We start from the raw sequence: 22,260 nt of genomic DNA, 5'->3' as shown, positions 1-22,260 counted from the left end.
ACCTCTTTGATGTTGCTCTTGGCAATGATTTTTTGGATGTGACTCCTACAAAGCACAAGCAACAATATAAAAAATAAATAAGTAGGGCTACATCAAACTGAAAAGCTTCTCTGCATGGCAAAATAACCATAAGAGACCCTTAAATACAGAGAACAAACTGAGGTTGATGAGGTTTGGAGGGGAGGTAAATGGGTGACAGGCACTAAGGAGGGCACTTTTCAGGATGAGCACTGGGTGTCATATGTAAGAGATGAATCTCTGGGTTCTACTCTTGAAGCTAAGACTACACTGTATGTTCACTAACTTGAGAATAATAATAATAAAAAAAGAATCAACAAAATGAAAAGACAGCCTATGTAATGGAAGAAAATATTTACAAACCATGTATCTTATAAGAGGTTAATATCCAAACTATATAAGGAACTCATATACCTCAATAACAAAGAAACCAAATAACACAATTTAAAAATGGGTGAAATATCTGAAAAGACATTTTTCCAAGGAAGATATTCAAAGGGCCAACGGGTCCATTAAAAGGTGGCTCATCCTCGCTAATCATCAGGGAAATGTAAATCAAAACCACAATGACGTATCACCTCACACCTGTTAGAATGGCTATCATCAAAAAGACAAGAGATAGAAAGTACTGGTAAGGATGTGGGAGAAAGGGAAGCCTCGTGCACTGCTGGTGAAAGTGTAAATTGGTGCAGCCAACGTGAAGAGTATGAAGGTTCCTCAAAAAATTAAAAATGGAACTACATATGATCCAGAAATTATGATTTGGGTATATATCCAAAGTAAACAAAATCACTGTCTTGAAGAGATAACTACATCTTCACATCCATTATAGCATAATTTATAATAGCAAAGACATGGAAGAAACCTAAGCATCCATTGATGGAGGGATACATAAAGAAAATGTGGGGTATATATACAATGGGATATGAGGGTATATATGAGTTTTGGAAGCGTGTGGGTGTTTAGGAATTTGTCCATTTCTTCTAGGTTGTCCAGTTTGTTGGCATATAATTTTTCATAGTATTCCCTGATAATTGCTTGTATCTCTGAGGGATTGGTTGTAATAATTCCATTTTCATTCATGATTTTATCTATTTGGGTCATCTCCCTTTTCTTTTTGAGAAGCCTGGCTAGAGGTTTATCGATTTTGTTTATTTTTTCAAAAAACCAACTCTTGGTTTCGTTGATCTGCTCTACAGTTTTTTTAGATTCTATACTGTTTATTTCTGCTCTGATCTTTATTATTTCTCTTCTTCTGCTGGGTTTAGGCTGCCTTTGCTGTTCTGCTTCTATTTCCTTTAGGTGTGCCGTTAGATTTTGTATTTAGGATTTTTCTTGTTTCTTGAGATAGGCCTGGATTGCAATGTATTTTCCTCTCAGGACTGCCTTCGCTGCATCCCAAAGCATTTGGATTGTTGTATTTTCATTTTCACTTGTTTCCATATATTTTTTAATTTCTTCTCTAATTGCCTGGTTGACCCATTCATTCTTTAGTAGGGTGTTCTTTAACCTCCATACTTTCGGAGGTTTTCCAGACTTTTTCCTGCGGTTGATTTCAAGCTTCATAGCATTGTGGTCTGAAAGTATGCATGGTATGATCTCAATTCTTGTATACTTATGAAGGGCTGTTTTGTGACCCAGTATGTGATCTACCTTGGAGAATGTTCCATGTGCACTCGAGAAGAAAGTATATTCTGTTGCTTTGGGATGCAGAGTTCCAAATATATCTGTCAAGTCCATCTGATCCAATGTATCATTCAGGACCCTTGTTTCTTTATTGACCGTGTGTCTAGATGATCTATCCATTTCTGTAAATGGAGTGTTAAAGTCCCCTGCAATTACCACATTCTTATCAATAAGGTTGCTTATGTTTATGAGTAATTGTTTTATATATTTGGGGGCTCCTGTATTCGGCGCATAGACATTTATAATTGTTAGCTCTTCCTGATGGATAGACCCTGTAATTATTATATAATGCCCTTCTTCATCTCTTGTTACAGCCTTTAATTTAAAGTCTAGTTTGTCTGATATAAGTATGGCTACTCCAGCTTTCTTTTGACTTCCAGTAGCATGATAAATAGTTCTCCATCCCCTCACTCTCAATCTAAAGGTGTCCTCAGGTCTAAAATGAGTCTCTTGTAGACAGCAAATAGATGGGTCTTGTGTTTTTTTTATCCATTCTGATACCCTATGTCTTTTGGTTGGCGCATTTAGTCCATTTACATTCAGTGTTATTATAGAAAGATACGGGTTTAGAGTCATTGTGATGTCTGTAGGTTTCATGCTTGTAGCGATGTCTCTGGTACTTTGTCTCACAGGGTCCCCCTTAGGATCTCTTGTAGGGCTGGTTTAGTGGTGACGAATTCCTTCAGGTTTTGTTTGTTTGGGAAAACCTTTATCTCTCCTTCTATTCTAAATGACAGACTTGCTGGATAAAGGATTCTCAGCTGCATATTTTTCCTGTTCATCACATTGAAGATCTCCTGCCATTCCTTTCTGGCCTGCCACGTTTCAGAAGAGAGATCGGTCATGAGTCTTATAGGTCTCCCTCTATATGTTAGAGCACGTTTATCCCTCGCTGCTTTCAGAATTTTCTCTTTATCCTTGTATTTTGCCAGTTTCACGATGATATGTCGTGCAGAAGATCGATTCAAGCTACGTCTGAAGGGAGTTCTCTGTGCCTCTTGGATTTCTATGCCTTTTTCCTTCCCCAGATCAGGGAAGTTCTCAGCTATGATTTCTTCAAGTACACCTTCAGCACCTTTCCCTCTCTCTTCCTCCTCTGGAATACCAATTATGCGTAGATTATTTCTTTTTAGTGCATCACTTAGTTCTCTAATTTTCCCCTCATACTCCTGGATTTTTTTATCTCTCTTTTTCTCAGCTTCTTCTTTTTCCATAATTTTATCTTCTAGTTCACCTATTCTCCCCTCTGCCTCTTCAATCTGAAGCGTGGTCATTTCATTTTGCAGCTCGTTTATCGCATTTTTTAGCTCCTCCTGACTATTCCTTAGTCCCTTGATCTCTGTAGCAATAGATTCTCTGCTGTCCTCTATACTGTTTTCAAGCCCAGTGATTAATTTTATGACTATTACTGTTAATTCACTTTCTGTTACATTGTTTAAATCCTTTTTGATCATTTCGTTAGCTGTCGTTATTTCCTGGAGATTCTTTTGAGGGGAATTCTTCCGTTTGGTCATTTTGGATACTTTCTGGAGTGGTGCGGAACTGCAGGGCACTTCCCCTGTGCTGTCTTGAATAACTCGCGTTGGTGGGTGGGGCCGCAGTCAGACCTGATGTCTGCCCCCAGCCCACCGCTGGGGCCACAGTCAGACTGGTGTGTGCCTTCTCTTCCCCTCTCCTAGGGGCGGGATTCACTGTGGGGTGGTGTGGCCTCTCTGGGCTACTTGCACACTGCCTGGCTTGTGGTGCTGGGGATCTGGCGTATTAGCTGGGGTAGATAGGCAAGGTGCATGGGGGGCGGGAGGGGCAGGCTCAGCTCACTTCTCCTTCTGTGATCCGCTTTGGGAGGGGCCCTGCAGCAGCTGGAGGGAGTCAGGCGCGCCGCCGGAGGTGTGGGTCCGCAGAAGCACAGCGTTGGGTGTTTGCGTGGCGCAAGCGAGTTCCCTGGCAGGAACTGGTTCCCTTTGGGATTTTGGCTGGGGGGTGGGCGAGGGAGATGGCGCTGGCGAGCGCCTTTCTTCCCCGCCAAACTGAGCTGTGTTGTCCCGGGGCTCAGCAACTCTCCCTCCCATTGTCCTCCAGCCCTCCTGTTCTCGGAGCAGAGCTGTTAGCTTATAACCTTCCAGATGTCAAGTCCCGCTTGCTGTCGGAACACACTCCGTCCGGCCCCTCCGCTTCTGCAAGCCAGACTCGGGGGCTCTGCTTGGCTGGCGGGCTGCCCCTCCGCCCCGACTCCCTCCCGCCAGTCTGTAGCACGCACGGCCTCTCCGCCCTTCCTACCCTCTTCCGTGGGCCTCTCGTCTGCGCTTGGCTCTGGAGACTCCGTTCTGCTAGTCTTCTGGGGGTTTTCTGGGTTATTTAGGCAGGTGTAGGTGGAATCTAAGTGATCAGCAGGATGCGGTGAGCCCAGCGTCCTCCTACGCCGCCATCTTCCTCTCCGTCCTAACTCTACTATTCACTGATTTAATACAGAATATTTTTCCCCCACATAGAAGAGGTGTCATATATTAATGTCAAATTAAAAAAAAAAAAGAATTTGCTACCAAGACACACAATTGAAATTATTTATTTTTATTTATTATTTTGAAAGAGAAAGAGAGACAGAGAGAGAGAGAGAATGAGTGAGTGAGGGGCAGAGATAAAGAGAGGGACAGAAATCCCAAGCAGGCTCCATGTTTTCAGGGCAGAGCCCCATGTGGCGCTTGATATCATGAACCTCAGACCATGACCCGAGTCAAAATCAAAAGTCAGCTGCTTAACCAACTGAGCCACCCAGGCACCCCAGAATTTAAATTTTATTACTAACATGCAGAGATTTAAAAGTGTAACTCTAAGAAATTAGATAAAAAACGATCTATCAAATGAAGGATAAAATGGTAGAAAAAGCAAAGAAATAAAAGTCTTTGAAATATAATTTTGAGTAAAACTTATATTCTTAGATTTATATTAACTTCTCACCTGTAAGAGTTTTCACTCCATCCATCAATTTATCAAGATCAACCTTCCCATTATCTATAAAAAAAGGTAAAGATAAAAATAATAAAATGATGCAGACTCAGAAAAACAGAGTATTAAAACCTTATATTGTGAAAGTCCACTTCTTTTCATTGTGCTCTATGTCAATCCTCAACTTATAAATCCAGTTCTTCAGAAATTCTAGGATAGAAGACGTGCCCTATTCCCTATCAGAGGTGAGCCAACTATCGTCCATTGGCCAAATCCAGCCCACTGCCACGTATCTTTTTATTTGTTCACCACCTAGCTTTATATGGCCCATGAGCTAAGAATCATTTTTACATTTTCAAATGATTGTAAAACCCAAAAGGATATTATTTGTGACACATAAAACTTACACAAATTTAAAATTTTAGTGTCCATAAATAACATTTTATTGGAACACAGCCACACTAATTTGTTTACACATTGTTTACAGCTGCTTTTGTACTACAACAACATTACTGAGAAGTAGGACAGAGATCACATCAACCACAAAGCCTGAAGTATTTATTATTTGACCTTTATAGAAACATTGCTGACCCTGCCCTAGAAGATAGAGTCCACTCAGAGGCAATTTATACTCCTGAATTGTTTAGATTCACCCTACTTTATAAACCTGGAAGAAACTATTATTGATGTTGGCCATGTTCTATGACCCTGCTCAATTATGGTATATCCATAAAGCCTACCTATCATTGTATGATAAAAGGAAAAATGAAGTAATCTTTCATATATTCCCAATATAATTTTTTTTGAAAAGTCTTTTCAATTACTATGATAATCATGGAATGGCCAGTGACATATGACTGGTGTATTTTTGAAGCAATTGTTAAAAAACTTCATTCATCTCATCATAGGCAAATTTCCCTTTTTTTTCTTATTTTCCACTCTTTACTTAGTCATCATACATTAGTTACTGACAAGTGGTCAAGAAGTTCCTAAGAAGAGTTCCTAAGAAGAGGTATGGTATTTAACAGGATCACAAAAGATTGCCACTGAAACTGCTAGGTTGGCTCGTCACATCTCCACAGATTTTGATGGTAATGAGACAATGAGCCCAAATGGATTAAGATAGTTTATTACTTATACCCAAGAAGTAAGATCAGCATGGTGTTGGATCTCTGCCACTTTAGTCCCAGAATACAACACGGAACCAGCTGGACAGTGGACGGGTGGGACATGCGATGAGTCGTTCTGCTGCTGGGAAGCTCACTCAAATGGTACCCAACAAGTTTTATAGACTTATACAGAAATCTGCAGCTCTATCCTAAGGGAGAGAGGCGGAAAGTTGTGTTCAACTGAAACTAAGGAGATGAATGAGAAATGACCTTGTGACCGTCTCCTGTAGATAGGGAAACAGATGGAGACACTGCTTGGTGGCAGCTCTTCACAAGGCTGTCTACTTCCCCTTGTTCCAGGAGGAACTGTGACGCTTTCAAGAAAGACTATGGTAAGATTGTGGTCAAGATGTATTTATGTGGCCTAGGTGGAGATGTGCAAAGTTGTGAGAGAAGAACCATTTCCCTCAAATTACGTATCTAATATTTGAAATGTGCTAGGTCTTAAGGGCACAAAGATAATTAAAGTACACTTTCTACTTTCAAGGACTTCAGAGTTCGGAAAAACTGGTTATGCTGAGTAAACAAAATTCAGAGATAGTGTACTTTTATGGAAGACTCTGATCAAATTGCCTGAAATTTTCCCATATACACCACATAGGAATTTTCCTTTTCCATAAATAACAAGTTAAATTAGGAGATTAGTATCTATTATTGTCGAGCCAAGTATTTTATTTATTGATATATATTTTTTAATATAATTTACTGTCAAATTGGCTTACATACAACACTCAATACTCATCCCAACAAGTGCCCTCCTCAATGCCCATCACCCTCTTTCCCCTCTCCCCCACCCTCCATCAACCCTCAGTTTGTTCTCTGTATTTAAGTATCTCTTGTGGTTTGCCTCCCTCCCTCTCTGTAACTATTTCTTTTTTTTCCCCTTCCCATCTCCCATGGTCTTCTGTGAAGTTTCTCAAGATCCACATGAGTAAAAACATATGATATCTGTCTTTCTCTTACTTATTTCACTTAGCATAATACCTTCCGGTTCCATCCACGTTGCTGCAAATGGCATGATTTTATTCTTTCTCATTGCCAAGTAGTATTCCATTGTATATATAAACCATATTTGCTCTATCCATTCATCAGTTGATGGACATTTTGGCTCTTTCCATAATTTGGCTATTGTTGAAAGTGCTGCTGTAAATATTGGGGTACATGAGCCCCTATGCATCAGCACTCCTGTATCCCTTGGGGAAATTCCTAGCAGGGGGTCATAGGATAGTTCTATTTTTAGTTTTCTGAGGAACCTCCACACTGTTTTCCAGAGCGGCTCTACCAGTTTGCATTCCCACCAACACTGCAAGAGGGTTCCCATTTCTTCACAGCCTGGCCAGCATCTATAATCACCTGATTTGTTCATTTTAGCCACTCTGACCACTCTGATCACTTGGTGTGACGTGGTATCCCAGCGTGAGTGTGGCTTTGATTTGTATTTCCCTGATGATGAGTGATATCGAGCATCGTTTCATGTGTCCATTGGCCATCTGGATGTCTTCTTTGGAAAAGTGTCTATTCATGTCTTCTGCCCATTTCTTCACTGGATTATTTGTTTTTCAGGTGTGGAGTTTGCGAGTTCTTTATAGATTTTGGATACTAGCCCTTTATCCGGTATGTCATTTGCAAATATCTTCTCCCGTTCCGTTCCATCGGTTGCCTTTTAGTTTTGTTGATTGTTTCCTTTGTAGTGCAGGAGCTTTTTATCTTGATGAGGTCCCAATAGTTCATTTTTGCTTTTAATTTCCTTGCCTTTGGAGAGGTGTCGAGCAAAAATTGCTGTGGCTGAGGTCAAAGAGATTGTTGCCTTTAAGCAAAGTATTTTAAATATACATATGTCCTATTGTAAAAGATAGATTACAAACTGTAAGAAGAACATGAAAATCATCTAGGCCTGGAAATAGGCTAACTTCCTTTTTTTTCCCTATAATTTAGAAAATTTATTTTATATCATTGAATGATGTTTAGAGTTAAGCCGATTTTTAAAATATCACTCTTATGCAGGGGCGCCTGGGTGGCTCAGTTGGTTGAGCGTCCGACTTCGGCTCAGGTCAAGATCTCGCAGTCTGTGAGGTCAAGCCCCCCACCTCGGGCTCTATGCTGACAGCTCAGAGCCTGGAGCCTGCTTCAGATTCTGTGTCTCCCTCTCTCTCTGCCCCTTCCCTGCTTGTAGTCTCTCTCTCTCTCTCTCTCTCTCTCTCTCTCTCTCTCAAAAATAAATAAGAAACATTAAAAAAAATTTAAAAATTAAAAAAAATTAAAATGTCATGCTTATGCAAACATAAAAATATGTGAGATACACTTGCAATTACTATAATTTCATATTTAGAATCTAATTCTTTTAAATTGCTGTTCAGCTCTTCAACTCAGAATCACTGGTGTCTGCTTTTGTCTCCAAAATATTGTCCAGTGTGCTATCAACAGCACTGGTGACACAGCATTTCTTAGATGAGGGCTCCATTAGAGTTTTTTATTGAAAGCAAACAAGAAATTAAAAATGTTTCTTGAGAGTAGTTGACACATAAGGCTACATTGGTTTTAGGTGTACAACGCAGTCATCTGATAGGTTTTTATACGTGATGCCACAGCACCACAGGTCTAGCTACCGTCTGTCACCATACAACGCTATTACAATATCATTGATTATATTCCTTATACGGTGTCTTTTATTCCCATGACTTATTCATTCCATTACTGGAAGCCTGTATCTCCTACTCCTCTGCATCCATTTTGCTAATACTCACATCCCCACCCCTCCGGCAATCAGTTTGTTCTCTGTATTTACAGGTCTGATTGGTTTTTTGTTCGTTTATTGACTTTTTTTTAGATTCTACGTGTGAGTGAATTGATATATTTGTCTTTCTCTGACTTACTTCACTTAGCATAATACCCTCTAGGTCCATCTGTGTTGTCCCAAATGGCAAGATTTCATCTTTCTTGACGAATATGGCTGAGTAATATTCCAGTGTGTGTGTGTCTTCTTTGTCCATTCATCTATTGATAGGCACTTAGGATGCTTCCATATTGTGGCTATTATAAATAATGCTGCAATAAACATAGAGTGCATCTATCTTTTTGAATTAGTATTTTTGTTTTCTTTGGGTAAATACTCAGTAGTGGAATTATTGGATTATATGGTATTTCTAGTTTTAATTTCTTGAGGAACCTCCATACTGTTTTCCATAGTGGCTGTACCAATTTACATTCCCATCAGTAGTGCACAAGAGTTCTTTTCCTCTACATCCTCACCAACAATTGTTATCCTCACCAACACTTATTATTCTCATTGTTTTGATTTTAGCCAGTCTGACAGGTCTGAGTTGATATCTCATTGTGGTTTTTATTTGCACTTCTCTGATAATGAGTGATACTGAGCATCTTTTCATGTGTCTTTTGGCCATCTGTATGACTTCTTTGGAAAAGTATCTATTCAGATCCTATGCTCATTTTAAAAATCAGATTTTTTTTTTTTTTTTTTTTTTTTGGTGTTGAGTTGTATAAGTTCTTCATATTTTTTGGATATTAACCCCTTATTGGATATATCATTTGCAAATATCTTCTCCCATTCAGTAGGTTGCCTTTTTGTTTTGTTGATAGTTTCCACCACCGTGCAAAAAAGGCTTTTATTTTGAGGTAGTCCCAATAGTTTACTTTTGCTTTTGTTTCCCTTGTGTTAGAAGACATATCTAGAAAAATGTTGCTACAGCTGATATCAAAGAGATTACTGCTTGTGTTCTCTTCTAGGACTTTTATGGTTTCACGTCTCACAGTTAGGTTTTTAATACATTTTGAATTTATTTTTGTGTATGGTATTAAAGAGTGGTCCAGTTTCATTATTTTATATGTAGCTGTCTAGTTTTCCGGACAAATGGTCCAACAATACCATTTGTTGAAGAAACTGTCTATTCTCTATTGTATATTCTTGCCTCTTTTGTCATAGACTAATTGACCATATCATCACGGGGTTATTTCCGGGCTCTCTATTCTGTTCCTTTGATCCCTGTGTCTGTTTTTATGCCAGCACCATACTGTTTTGATTAGTATGGCTTTGAAGTAGATCTTGAAATATGGAATTGTGACATCTCCAACTTTGTTTTTCTTTCTCAAGATTACTTTGGCTATTGGGGGTCTTTTGCAGTTCCAAACAAATTTTAGGATTATTTTTTCTAGTTTTGTAGAACGCGCTTTTGGTAAATTGCACTGAATTGTAGGTTGCTTTGGATAGTATGGACATTTTAACAATATTTGTTCTTCCAATCCCTACGCATGGAATATCTTTCTATTTGTTTGTTGTGTCATCTTCAAATTCTTTCACCAATGTGTTATAGTTTTCAGAGCACAGATTTTTTTTCCCTCTTTGGTTAAATTTATTCCTATTTCATTCTTTTTGGTGCAATTAAAGTTAACAAGAAATTTTGACAAGTTGATGTCTGATGTCCATCCTCATTGCTTGGAACTTTATTTTACCTTTGTGAGGGATTTGGCAGTTTCTTTTGCCTTCACTTACACTGTATGGTGTATCATAGGCAATTCTTTTGTGTATGCATCATTAACAACAGGTAGTATAGATTTTCTACTTGTGGGTTTCTTTCTTTCTTAGGTCCAAAAAGCATTTTGTTGTAGCTTTGCAATAAAATTTTGAAAAACAGAATTGTGGTCTTTCCTCCAATGGTGAGATGTTTTCTTCACTAATCATAAATTTATACTTTGCCACTGTTCCCATGCTTTTCCTGTATACACAACTTTCCCTTCAATTCTTAATGACAGCGCAATTTTTTTGGAGAAGTTTTTAAACAGCAATTAAACTCAACGCATGGGGTACCAACAATACACAACTGAAAGTGGTAATGTGCCACAGTGACAGGCTAAAACCAAATTCACAAATGCAGACTCAATGACAAGAATGTAATAACTCTACTATGTGATTGGTAACAATTATAAGATGCATCCTGATTCACATGCTAAAATGTGAAAGTATTATTTACATATATATATTTTTTAATTTTTTTAATTTTAAAGAATATATATTTTTTAAATAATGAAATATGAGGCTGATTCTGATTCTGCCATGGCCGTATCAGCTCTCTACAATCTATTTTTCCTGATGATTAGACTAAAAGTCTAAAGAAAACACAAAAAGCAACAACACTAGACTATAGAAGAGAACCAAAACTTGCAGAAGTGACTGGCAACGGGGGTGAGCCTTCTGTTTTGGTTTTCTCTTTTCCCTAATGGCTTTGTCCTGAGGGTGGGGCCCCAATCACAGAACTGCAAGGCAGAGCAGGAAGCTAAGACTGATTAAAAACTCCATCTCTTTGACCAGGGAAACCTGGAAAAGAGGCCCCTTCAGGCTGGAAAATATGGGGTAATTCCAGAGAGGAGAGAACAATGGAGAAAGGGATCCCCTAATTCTGTGTATGAATCTGTAAAAGTCTTGGGCTCACTTTTGAGTTGTGCATGCATGAGACAGATACAAAGAAAGCATTCTTGCAATGGCTTTGAGAACTGAATTAATATTTAAACCAGGGCCCAAGTCTCAGACTAACCCAAGTGGCACATGCAGACAGACCCATAGCAGTAAAACAGAGCTTTGTAGAATGAACTGAGACTGGAACCATCCAGAGAAATGGGAGATGGAATTTGTGTTCTGAATCTCAGAGTTGATTACCTGCTAAAACAAAACCCACCAGCATTCTCCAATGAATTTTAAAAGGACCCAGAGTCTACACAACAAAATAGTTGACAAGGTTGAGGATACAATTCAGAATTATTTAACATACAAAAAGTTAGGAAAATGAGATCAATTATCAAGTGAAAAGGCAATCAACACATGCCAATCCTTGGATGACTCAAGTGTTAGAATTATCAGGAAAAAAAAAAAAAAAAAAAGGCTCTAAAACAAATATTTTGGTCACAGAATCCCTTTACACTGTTAGAAGTTTTTGGAGACTCCAAAGAGCGTCTGATTATCTTGTATGCTAAATCGTAAAACAAGTGTTAATAAAATTCAAAGGACTGAAATCATGCAAAGTATGCTCGCTGACCACAACAGAGTTAAATTAGAAATGAACAACCAAAGGAAATCCGAGACATTCAAATATTTTGAAATCAAACAACACATTTCAAAGTAATCCATGAGTCAAAGAAGAAATTACAAGAGAAATTAGAATGTATTTTTATCTGAATAAAAATTAAATACATGAGACACAGTGAAGGTGGCGCTTAAAGTAAAATTTATAGCCTTAAATAACTATGTTAGAGAAGAAGAGAGATCTCAAATCCATAATTAAGTCTTTATCTTCATCTAGGAAAGTAAGAGCAAGCCAAACCAAAGACAAGCAGAAGGAAGAAAATAATGAAGATTAGAGAGGATATGAGAACAATGACAGAGAAACTCAATGCAACCAAACATTTAGTCTTCGAAAACATCATCAAAATTGACTAGCCAAGAAAAAAAGAGAGAGGACACAGATGACTACAATTAGTAATGAAAGAAAGGATTAACCCATTGAACTTAACAGTAATTTAAAGGCTAAAGAGGGAATACTGTGAACAACTTTATGCCAGAAATTAAACAACTTACATGAAATAGATTCCAAAATGGACACAAGCTGCCAAAATGGAATAAAAAAGAAACAGAAAATCTGAATAGTGTTGCAACACACAAGAAAATTTAGCATTGGAAATTTTCTCAGAGAGAAGGGACTATGTCCAGATGGCTTCTTTGGTAAATTATTACAAATAATTAAAGAAATAATATCAGTCCTACATAAATTATTTCAGAAAACAGAAGTGGGAAAAAACACCAATTCATTCTATGAGGCTAGTGCTACCTTAATACGAAAGCTAGACAAAGACATCACAAGACAAACTCCAGTGGTGATGCCTTGTAATGATACTGGGAAGGGATGAGTTTTAGTAGAAAAATCAAGAGCTCAGACTAAGACAAGTTAAGTTACAAGTTATTTGAGCTATCCAAGTGGAGATTGCAAATAGGTAGTGAATAAACCAAATAGAGATCCAAGGAGTGTTTTAGGTTAGGAATAGCTATCAGTGATTCATTACCATACAGATAGAATTCAGAGCTCAAAAAGTAGGTAAGATCACTTAGAGAACCCATCAGAGCCTTGAGTTATTTCAACGTTTTGAAAGAAGGTACAGAAAAGTAGAAGAGGGGAAGATAAGATGGGGAGAAAAAAACCCCAACTAGTTTTATGATCAGGTTTACATAGAAATGGATCATTCTGCCCACTGTGTGTAGAGTGGATTTAAAAGTAACAAAATTATAGGCAGAGAGAGAGTTATCTAGCAGTCTAAGAAGAGATAAAAAGAAATAGAAAGAAGGGTAGTGATACAGAGCTAAAGAGTAGGAATGGATTTTAAAAATATTTAGGAGTTTAAATAGGCAGCAGCAAGTAATTAAGTGGGTAGAGATTTCTGGCAGGGTCAGTGAAGCAGAAAAAAGGATGATCAGTTTAAAAAGATATGGAATATATTAGATTACAAATTTTATCCTTGAACAGCTATTTGGGGTGGACTGAATAGAAATGTCTCAGAAGATTTAGAATAAAATAGTTTGAAGACTGGGGAGAAGACTGGAAAGAACATAACTGATGGTTCAAACAGATGGTTAAAAGTAGGGGTTCATAAAATCACTCAGGGAGAACACATAAGACAAAAAAGCAAATGGTTCAGATTGGAAGAACTAAGAAATGAAGCGTTAGCCAGCGTACGATCACTTTTAAATTTAATCCGTAGAAGTTTTATTCTACATTCTGACTATTCCTCAGATAAGCATTCTGGCTTCTCTGCTTTCTGTATGAAAACATGTTGATAACTTTAAATTTTAAAAATGAGGCAGGATTTCTTTTTACTTTAGAATGGGTTCTACTCTAAGATACATTTCCTTTCAGCATCAAATAATCCTAATTTCAAAAATTCTCATATGCACATTCACAGGCAAAGCTCTGCAGAAACGCAGAGAAATAACCACAGTGCTTACCGTTAACTGGTAGGTTATCTGTTAGACTTTGAAGCTCCTCTCCTGTGAGCACGATTCCCATGTTTTCTAGAACAGTATTGACTTTACTTCTTTCAACCTTCCCTCCTCAGGAAAGAGACATAAGGAATGACAAAAAATACTAAAATATGAAAGAACATTAAATACTAGAAATCTATCAGTGCTCTGTTACTATTATATTGAAAATGTTTTTACTATTAATATGAAAAAACTAGGAATAAGGAAAAATAGAATCCTTTTCAGTACTATTAATATTGCTTTGAAACATGAGTACCAAACTCTATTTTAACATCGTGTTAAAGAGCCTTAAGCTTTGCCTTGATGAAACTATGGACAAGAAATAATTTATGAAGGGATTTTGCAACTTAAGCTAAAGACAACTAATTGAATTTGCTTTGTGTCTATGTCAGACAAAGCATTATATAGATGCTCAGAAACATAATACATATACTTCAGAATTTCAGGGAGAGTTTTCATTTACTGAGTAAATATGTTCTTATTCATCCTCGAATAACAACAAAAAAATGAGACGGGATACAATAGTGACAATTATGCCATTCTAAACCCCTGACAGAACAGTTGACAGTCTCTCTATGCTGGTTTCTTTATCCTTTGATTTCTCTTGTCCAATTCTTCTAAAATTCTCTCCCCTAATCACATTCCTTCATTTTTTTTTCTAATAGTTTTGTCATTGGCCAGAGGGCATGACATGACAGCATTTATTTTGCCCCTGGTGGCCTGGGTTATATATAGAGAGAGAGATATATAGATTGATAGATATAACTTAAAATCTGCCTTTTCTAATTACTTTAAATATATATATATTTTAAATGCTAGAAGAGAAATTTAAAAAAAATTAAGTTTATATATTTAGAGAGAGAGAGAGTGAGTGGGAGATGGGCAGAGAGAGCTAGGGAGAAAGAGAGAAAGAATCTCAAGCAGGCTCCATGCTGCCAGCACAGAGCCCTGCGCAGGGCTCAGTCTCACGAACTGTGAGATCATGACCTGAGCCAAAATCAAGAGTTGGACGTTCAACCGACTGAGCCACCCAGGCGCCCCTAAAGAGAACTTTTAAAACTTCTCCCATGGTACCATAAAGCTAAGTATTCTAGAAGGCTACTAAAGTATCTTTATGGCTTACCATCAACTGGAAGCTTCTTTAGCAGCCTCTTTTGTTCTTTATCTGTTAGCTCAATACCCATGTTCCTCACAAAATCTGATAGATGTTGCACATTAATATTTTTCCTTTGAAAATATGAAACGTGATCATTCAAGAATTTTATAGAATAATTATTTCAAGTAATAATTTAATAGTGTTAAGCATGTTTCTTCCTAACTTGAGCAAGTTCAAAGATATAATAAGATATATACATCCATACAGAATTGAGAAGGGTCATATATCAAATTTGCTTAAAAATACTGAAAAGTATGTTTTCTTAATCTGACAAGAAGTCAAAGTAGAAGAGAATAGATTTTACCTAAATAACTGTCTGATTAATGAAATATCAACATCAATTCATTTATCCATCTTACCAGAGAATACTATATATTTTAATTTTTTTCTGAAATATGTTATTTGCTCTTGATACTGACAATAAATAAACTTTTTTAAATGAATATAATCTATTGTCAAATTGGCTTACGTACAACACCCAGTGCTCATCCCAGCAAGTGCCCTCCTCAATGCCCATCACCCACTTTCCCCTCTCCCCCACCCCTTCATCCACCCTTAGTTTGCTCTCTGTATTTAAGAGTCTCTTGTGGTTTGCCTCCCTCTCTCTCTGTTTGTAACTATATTCTTCCCTTCCCTCCCCCCATCATCTTCTGTTCAGTTTCTCAAGATCCACACATGAGTGAAAACATATGATACCTGTCCTCCTCTGACTTATTTCACTCAGCATAATTCTTTCCAGTTCCAAGAATGGAAAAAAAAAAAAGCTTTATTTTGCTGTTGCTTGATATACTCTGATTTGGGAATCTATTAATAATGTTGAAGTAAGTATTATTAGTATAAAAACTCCAGAAAGTTCAGAAGTTATTAGTAAGTTATAGGCTTTTAATTACTATATATAAAGGTAAACCGTGGGACATTAGGAGCAAATGTTCCATTAGAAAAGGTTGAAAGCTACAATTTACAAATCAGCAATAGAATGGTAAAAAATATTATTTAAAACTATACTACTACATAAAGTCTGCAGATCTTGGTTTTATATAACTTCCCACTGACCTGTAAAAGCTTTTAATCCACTACACAACTTTTTCATTGTAGTTCTCCCATATACTGTAAGAAGAAATGCAAATAATAAAAAGAGACAGTGAAACACACAAATAATAGGAGAGGAAAATATTCCAGCAACACTTCCGTACTAATAATATTCTCTACTTTTACCCACTTCTTGAGAATGAGTGTAAAGAGGTTAAATATGAAAAATATAACATCAACAATACAACTATGACTTAATTCTTCTATAAAAAAATCAAACCTACAATAGTCAAGGGATAAGAGTCAAAAGCCACTTACTGTCCAGGGTCTACTTTTTAGCTCTCAGACTTTGAAGAACTTTCTTATTTCTATCAGGCCATGACAATGGGTTTATGTTTGGTACATGCTATTCAAAAATGTTTAAACTTGGGTTTCAGCAGTGATTTTCTCAGGTAATGTGTTCTCATTCAATATTCCCTGGTGTTTTAACAGACCCAGAAAGATTTATTTCCTCCATTTGGATTACAAGATAAATTATTAAGCACTTTGAAGACAAATCCTTTATATTAGCAATTGGGGGGGGGCAGTTATCACACTGATAGACTAACAGATTTTATTTCCAATTTAATATTTTTTTTGAAAATTTTATTTGGGTAATTGTAGATGCATATGAAGTTAGTAGGAAAAAATAGAGAGAGATGCCTTGTACATTTTTGTCCAGCTTCCCTTAATGATAAGACTTACAAAGCCATAGAATAATACCAAAAACAGAATACTGGCATTGATACAATCCACCGATGTTATTTAGATTTCCTTAGTGTTACTTGTACTCATGTGTATGTCTCTGTATTATTAAATTCCAGACAATTTTATTACCTGTGTAGGTTCACGTATGCACTGCCACAGTCAAGATACTGAACAGTTCCAGTCCCACAAGGACCCTATTATAACCACATCCACCTCCTTCTGCCTCCACCAATCCCCTATCTCTAAATCCAGGCAAGCTCTAATCTGTCCTCCATTTCTAAAATTTTGTTATTTCAAAAATGATATGTAAAGATCTTACAGTATGTAAGCTCTGAGGTTGGCTTTTTTAGCTCTGGATAACTATCTGGAAATTTGTCCAAGATGTTGCATGAATCAGATAGTGTACTTTTACTGATGAATAATAGTATTCCATAATATGTATGTACCACAAGTTTGTTTAGCCATTTACCTGTTGAAGGAGACTTGGGCTGATGCCAGTTTTTGGCTCTTACGTTCATGTACAGATTTTGTGCGAACCTAAGTTTCAAAGGTGTAATTGCTACGGTAGCTCTATGCTTAGTTTTGTAAGAAACTGGTACTTTTTCTATAGTGATTGTATCACTACATTCCCACTACCAAGTATGAGTAGTCCGGTTTCTCAAGCATCCTCATCAACATTTGGTGTTGTCATTATTTTTTATTTTAGCTATTCTGATAGGTATGCAATGATATCTCACTGCAGTTTCAAATGGCACTTCCTTAATACCTAATGACGTCAAGCATCTCTTCATGTGTTTATCTGATACCTGTATATCCTCTTTGGTGCAATGTATTTTCATTCATATAGTTTCATATATTTTCCCCATCTTCTTATTGGTTTGTTTGTATTTTATATTGCTGAGGTTTTCTCAAATCAAAAAAAAAAAAAACCCCTTTTAATGTTTATTTTTGAGAGAGAGAGAGAGAGAGAAAGACAGAGCACGAGAGGGGGAGGGGCAGAGAGGAAGACACAGAATCTGAAGCAGGCTCCGGGCTCTGAGTGGTCAGCATAGAGCCCAAGACGAGGCTCAGCCAAAGTCAGACGCTCAACTGACTGAACCACCAGATGCCCCTATATTGCTGAGTTTTGCGTGTTCTTTAAATGCCATAGATGCTGCTGCTTTGTCAGATGTATCATTTGCAAATATTTTCTCCCAGACGGTAGGTTGTCTTCCACCATCTCCACACAGCTTTCCAGAATAAAAGCTTTTAATTTTAATGAAGTACAATTTATCAATTTTTTCCTTTTGTGAATCATGCTTTTCGCATAATATGTTTCTAAATCAATTTATTCTTACTAGGCAGCATAAGCATAAATTACATAACTCAAATGTTACCAATAAGAATACAGTGAAAAATATGTCTCCTTTATAAACATCTCCATTGTCAGAATTCTCTTCCTTCTAAGGAACAAACATTGACATTTTTTGTTTATCTTTTTTAGAGATACTCTATGCATATATTTGTATATAAGAATAGAGCTGACTGGTTCTTTTGATGGCTCCATATATTAAATTGACTAGATGTTCTGTAATTATGGAATCAATTTTAAAATGCATCAAAATGGGTATAAATTGCTTTTCCTTGCATTTTCAGATATATTGTTTTAAGAGAATATATCTTGTTTGTTCAAATATTCTCTTCCCCTCTGTATCAAGTCTGTCTTATGGGAGGATTGTACTGCTGTTCCCAATGATATCGTGCAATTTGCTTTGTCAAATGAAATATTTGAGTGTCTTCTGAGTAGAAACTTTAAGAACTATCACATGGCTCCATCATCTCTCTTTTTCCTGTTACAAAAGTGACACTGTCCAGACAGGGACTGTTCTTGCATCCTATGTCCTATAGTAGAGAACAGATGGACAGCCAACCTATGGGCAGTGTCTAATATTGAGTGTCATGCAAAAAAACTCTGTTGCCACTGAGATTTGGGGGTTGTTTGTTGCTACTGCAGCATAGCTAGCTGATAATAGGAACTGGAACCACAGGGCGCCTGGGTGGCTCAGTCGGTTGAGCGTCTGACTCTTGGTTTCAGCTCAGGTCATGATCTCACCGTTCATGAGTTCAAGCACAGTGTTGGGCTCTGCACTGACACTGAGGAGCCTCCTTGGGTTTCTCTGTCTCTCTCTCTCTCTCTCCCTCTTACTCTGCCCCTCCCCTGCTTAGGCCATCTCTGTCTCTCTCAAAATAAAGAAACTTAAAAAAAAAGGAACTGGAACCACAAGTGTGTTGCTGTCTTAGCAACAACAAAAGTAGTAGCAAAAACACCAAAACTATGTGGCATTGGCTCTGGTGCTGGAAGTGTTTGGTGAAGAAATTGTTACTGGAGGCTGGAATGAACCCATGCCTTGCAATGGTGTTGGTGAGTTTAGCAATTCCAACAACTTAGAAGGCAGAAAATGTACTGAATATGCTTGTACTTTAAAAGAAGAAGCTGTGTGGGGCGCCTGAGTAACTCAGTCATGTAAGCCTCCAATTCTTGGTTTTGGCTCAGGTCATGATCTCACAGTTTGTGGGTTCGAGCCCCACATCGGGCTCCATGCTGAAGCCTGCTTGGGATTCTCTCTTTCTCTCCCCCTCTCTGCATCCCTCCTCCACTCCCTCTCTCTCTTTCTCTCAAAAATAAATAAATAAACTTAAAAAAAAAGAAGAAGCTAGGAAATACAGTGTTACTAGAGTATCTGGTTGATATTGGCAGCAACGGACAAGTTACTACAAAAAGAAATGAACCCAGAAAACAACTGGCTGGCTAGCAAGCAAGGATAAAGGAGAACAGAGAGAATCCAGAGATTCAGGGTGCGACATGGCACAAAAAATGAACTAGTTCTCATCTTCTACAAATAGAAGATAACACCTGGAATTTCTTTTAGTGACCAAGGGCATTCAAAACTAAGTCTTCTGGCAAAGGCAATATGAAGAGTGTGATCATCATTCCTTTTGTTGAAACCTCTGATTTGATTAACATGGTGCCTAGTAAATCCTCCAAATTTGAAAAAAATAATTCAGGAACAAGCATCTTAGGTTGTGCTTCTCCCCAGGGAAGTCTGATAAAACTCAAGGGGTCTACAATTAAATCTAATGAGAAGCACATCTCAAAAAGAATTGTAGATGTAACTATTGGCACATTAAGCAAGTTGTAATCAATCAGATAAAAAGTCAACCCTATTTTAGTATAAAACTTAAACTAAAAGGTACTCTGTTCATGACTTAAAGTGGGGTTCCTGCCCTCTACAAATAGGAAGTACGCTAAGAAAGTTGCCCCAGCCCCCAAGAAGGGGTTATTCTTCAATGCCTTCTTCAGATGTGAGAAGAAGAAGAATGGAAAAAGGTAGAACTTCTTCAATCCCATAACCAAGATCCATAAAGAACAATGAGCTGGGAATCTAATCATCATGGTAAGATTTTTCCCAAAGAACTTAAAAATATTTTCAATGCTTACCATCAGTGGGCAGGTTGCATTTGAGATCCTTAATTTCGTCTTCTGTGAGTTTCCATCCCATGGTTTTCAAAACTGAATCAAGTTTATTGGCATTAACAATCCCTCCTTAGAAAAGCAAAATGGTCAAGAAATAGCCAAAGGAAAGAAAAATACAGTTTATATATTTAAATAACCTATGGGCCCACATGGCTGTAGTGTAGGTGGAAATATAAAGGGTGTCCCCTGTCAGAAATATTTTTCTTTTGCAGGCAAGGGATCTTTTTCTAAAATTTTTGTTTGGGGGATTTTAGTTCTTAGAAAGTTCCGTCTGCAGAAAAAAAAACCAAAAACTGAAATCTTGAACTAATTGTCCAAGATGCATTATTATAGTCAATTAGCATGCTGTATAGTTTTTGGATTTAAATAACTTAAATAGGCTCATATATAGCATGACAGTTGACTTGTTTTAGCAAATACATCAAATTGTTGACATATACTAACGTCATTTTCAGCAGGAACATCAAGTGTCTATAGTACAAAGCGGGTCAATAATAGATAATAATAGATAATAGCTCTTTAAAAAGAACCTCTTTCTTTAGTGGGATCATGGGGACAGGTTTACAAAGCATAAGCTTTAAAAGGGCCTGCATTAGTATTTAATAATTCATAGTAATGAAAAACATTATTTTATCTTCTCACTAATAAGTGGGCTCATTTTTGTTTATTTTATTGTCTCAACGCCTAACCAAATTCCCCAAATATTTTCCCTTTAATTTTACTGTTCTGACACAGACTTTATTTTCTCTTATGTAAAATTTATTTAAATTTCTATATGGAGATAATTTGCTCACAGGTCTATATCAGAAGCTAGGAATGATATCAGTATTTAAGGAGGTTAGTGAAGTTCACAATTGGATATCTAGGAGACAGTATAATGTGTCTCTTAGAATCATCTGGCTTGGTATTATGCTTCTCACTTACCACTAAGAGACTTCAAACCATCCAGTAACCTATGCTTGTAGACTTTTCCTTTAGCTACGTGGAAACATAAATCAGGTCATACACAAGTAAGTGATGTGGAGATTCACCAAGGCAGCAAGTCATTATTTAATGTAAGGAGGATTTGTAATTTTCTCTAGAAAATTTCCAATTTACTTTCAAATTTTTAAAAATGAAATAGCCACCAATGTATCCACTCTATTCAGTTATTGACACTTAAGCATGTGAATCTTGTAATCTTGGTGCTTTTTTTTAATTCCTTTTCAGCTCTCTAATGTCCTTTTCTGTTCTCTCACCTGGTTAGCACCCAGTATAACTTTTACAATTCCCCATCTATAGAACCACAACTACAAAAGGTACTTCTTAGCCCTGATGGCAGGTTGTGAATAAAGCAGCAACTGATTTCCAACTAAAAATTAATGGAATTCCTTCTTAAAAATCTTCTCTTGAAATGTTTTTATTGTAAAGAATTTTAAATATATACAAAAGTAGAATGGAAACAATGAATCCCCATAAACACTCAGCTTACAGTTACTGATGTTCTACCATTAGATAGCATCCTTTTAAGGTGAAAACGTACCATTCATTTTTTTAAAAAAATTATTTGCATACATAAGTGTATAAATTGAACCATATCACAATGGCTGTACTTTTTCGGTCTTTGTTTTTGTTTAAGTGCCTTTTTCTGCTTCTTCCTTCTCAGTCTATGGTGCAGCCACAAGTCCCTAGATGATTCATGTTAACAACCTAGAATATACCTACATATTATCTATCAGTATGTGAAGATACATAATTACATGAGTGAAATCATTCATACTAAGTAGTTTTTGAAAGCATTTTTTCTATGCTATCAGAAAGTATATAGAAGTTCTCATAAACAAAATAAGAAATGTGTGCTTCCTTCAAGACCATATTAATATTTTAAATGCTCACCATTAACTGGCAGCTTTTTTACGAGCTCTACACATTCCTTATCTGTGACAGTTACTCCCATGTTTTCCAGAACACCTCCTACATC

The 22,260-nt window shown here is 37.0% G+C and overlaps 1 protein-coding gene and 1 long non-coding RNA gene across 2 annotated transcripts in view; both read right to left on the bottom strand.

Annotated features, from left to right (window-relative positions):
* Positions 1-15,038, bottom strand: part of LOC147570823 (uncharacterized) — a 38,000-nt gene extending 22,962 nt beyond the window's left edge. The window contains exons 1-3 of the mRNA XM_086696760.1: positions 14,978-15,038; positions 13,819-13,923; positions 4,660-4,713 (exon numbers count right to left, since the gene is read on the bottom strand). Of these exons, the coding sequence (XP_086552886.1) occupies positions 4,660-4,713; positions 13,819-13,923; positions 14,978-15,038 (220 nt within the window). The remainder of the gene's footprint in view (positions 1-4,659; positions 4,714-13,818; positions 13,924-14,977) is intronic.
* Positions 15,039-16,062: 1,024 nt separating this feature from the next.
* LOC147570822 (uncharacterized) lies at positions 16,063-21,234 on the bottom strand. The gene is made up of 2 exons (XR_015248004.1): positions 20,265-21,234; positions 16,063-16,117 (listed from the first exon to the last, which is right to left on the bottom strand). It is a non-coding gene; the product is annotated as an uncharacterized LOC147570822 (long non-coding RNA).
* Positions 21,235-22,260: the final 1,026 nt, after the last annotated feature.

Source organism: Puma concolor, unplaced genomic scaffold, assembly GCF_028749965.1.
Source record: "Puma concolor isolate L17-30 unplaced genomic scaffold, mPumCon1.1.hap2 unalloc_scaffold_91, whole genome shotgun sequence".
In the NCBI taxonomy this organism is placed as follows: domain Eukaryota; kingdom Metazoa; phylum Chordata; class Mammalia; order Carnivora; family Felidae; genus Puma; species Puma concolor.
This window is presented reverse-complemented; position numbering and strand designations above follow the sequence as displayed.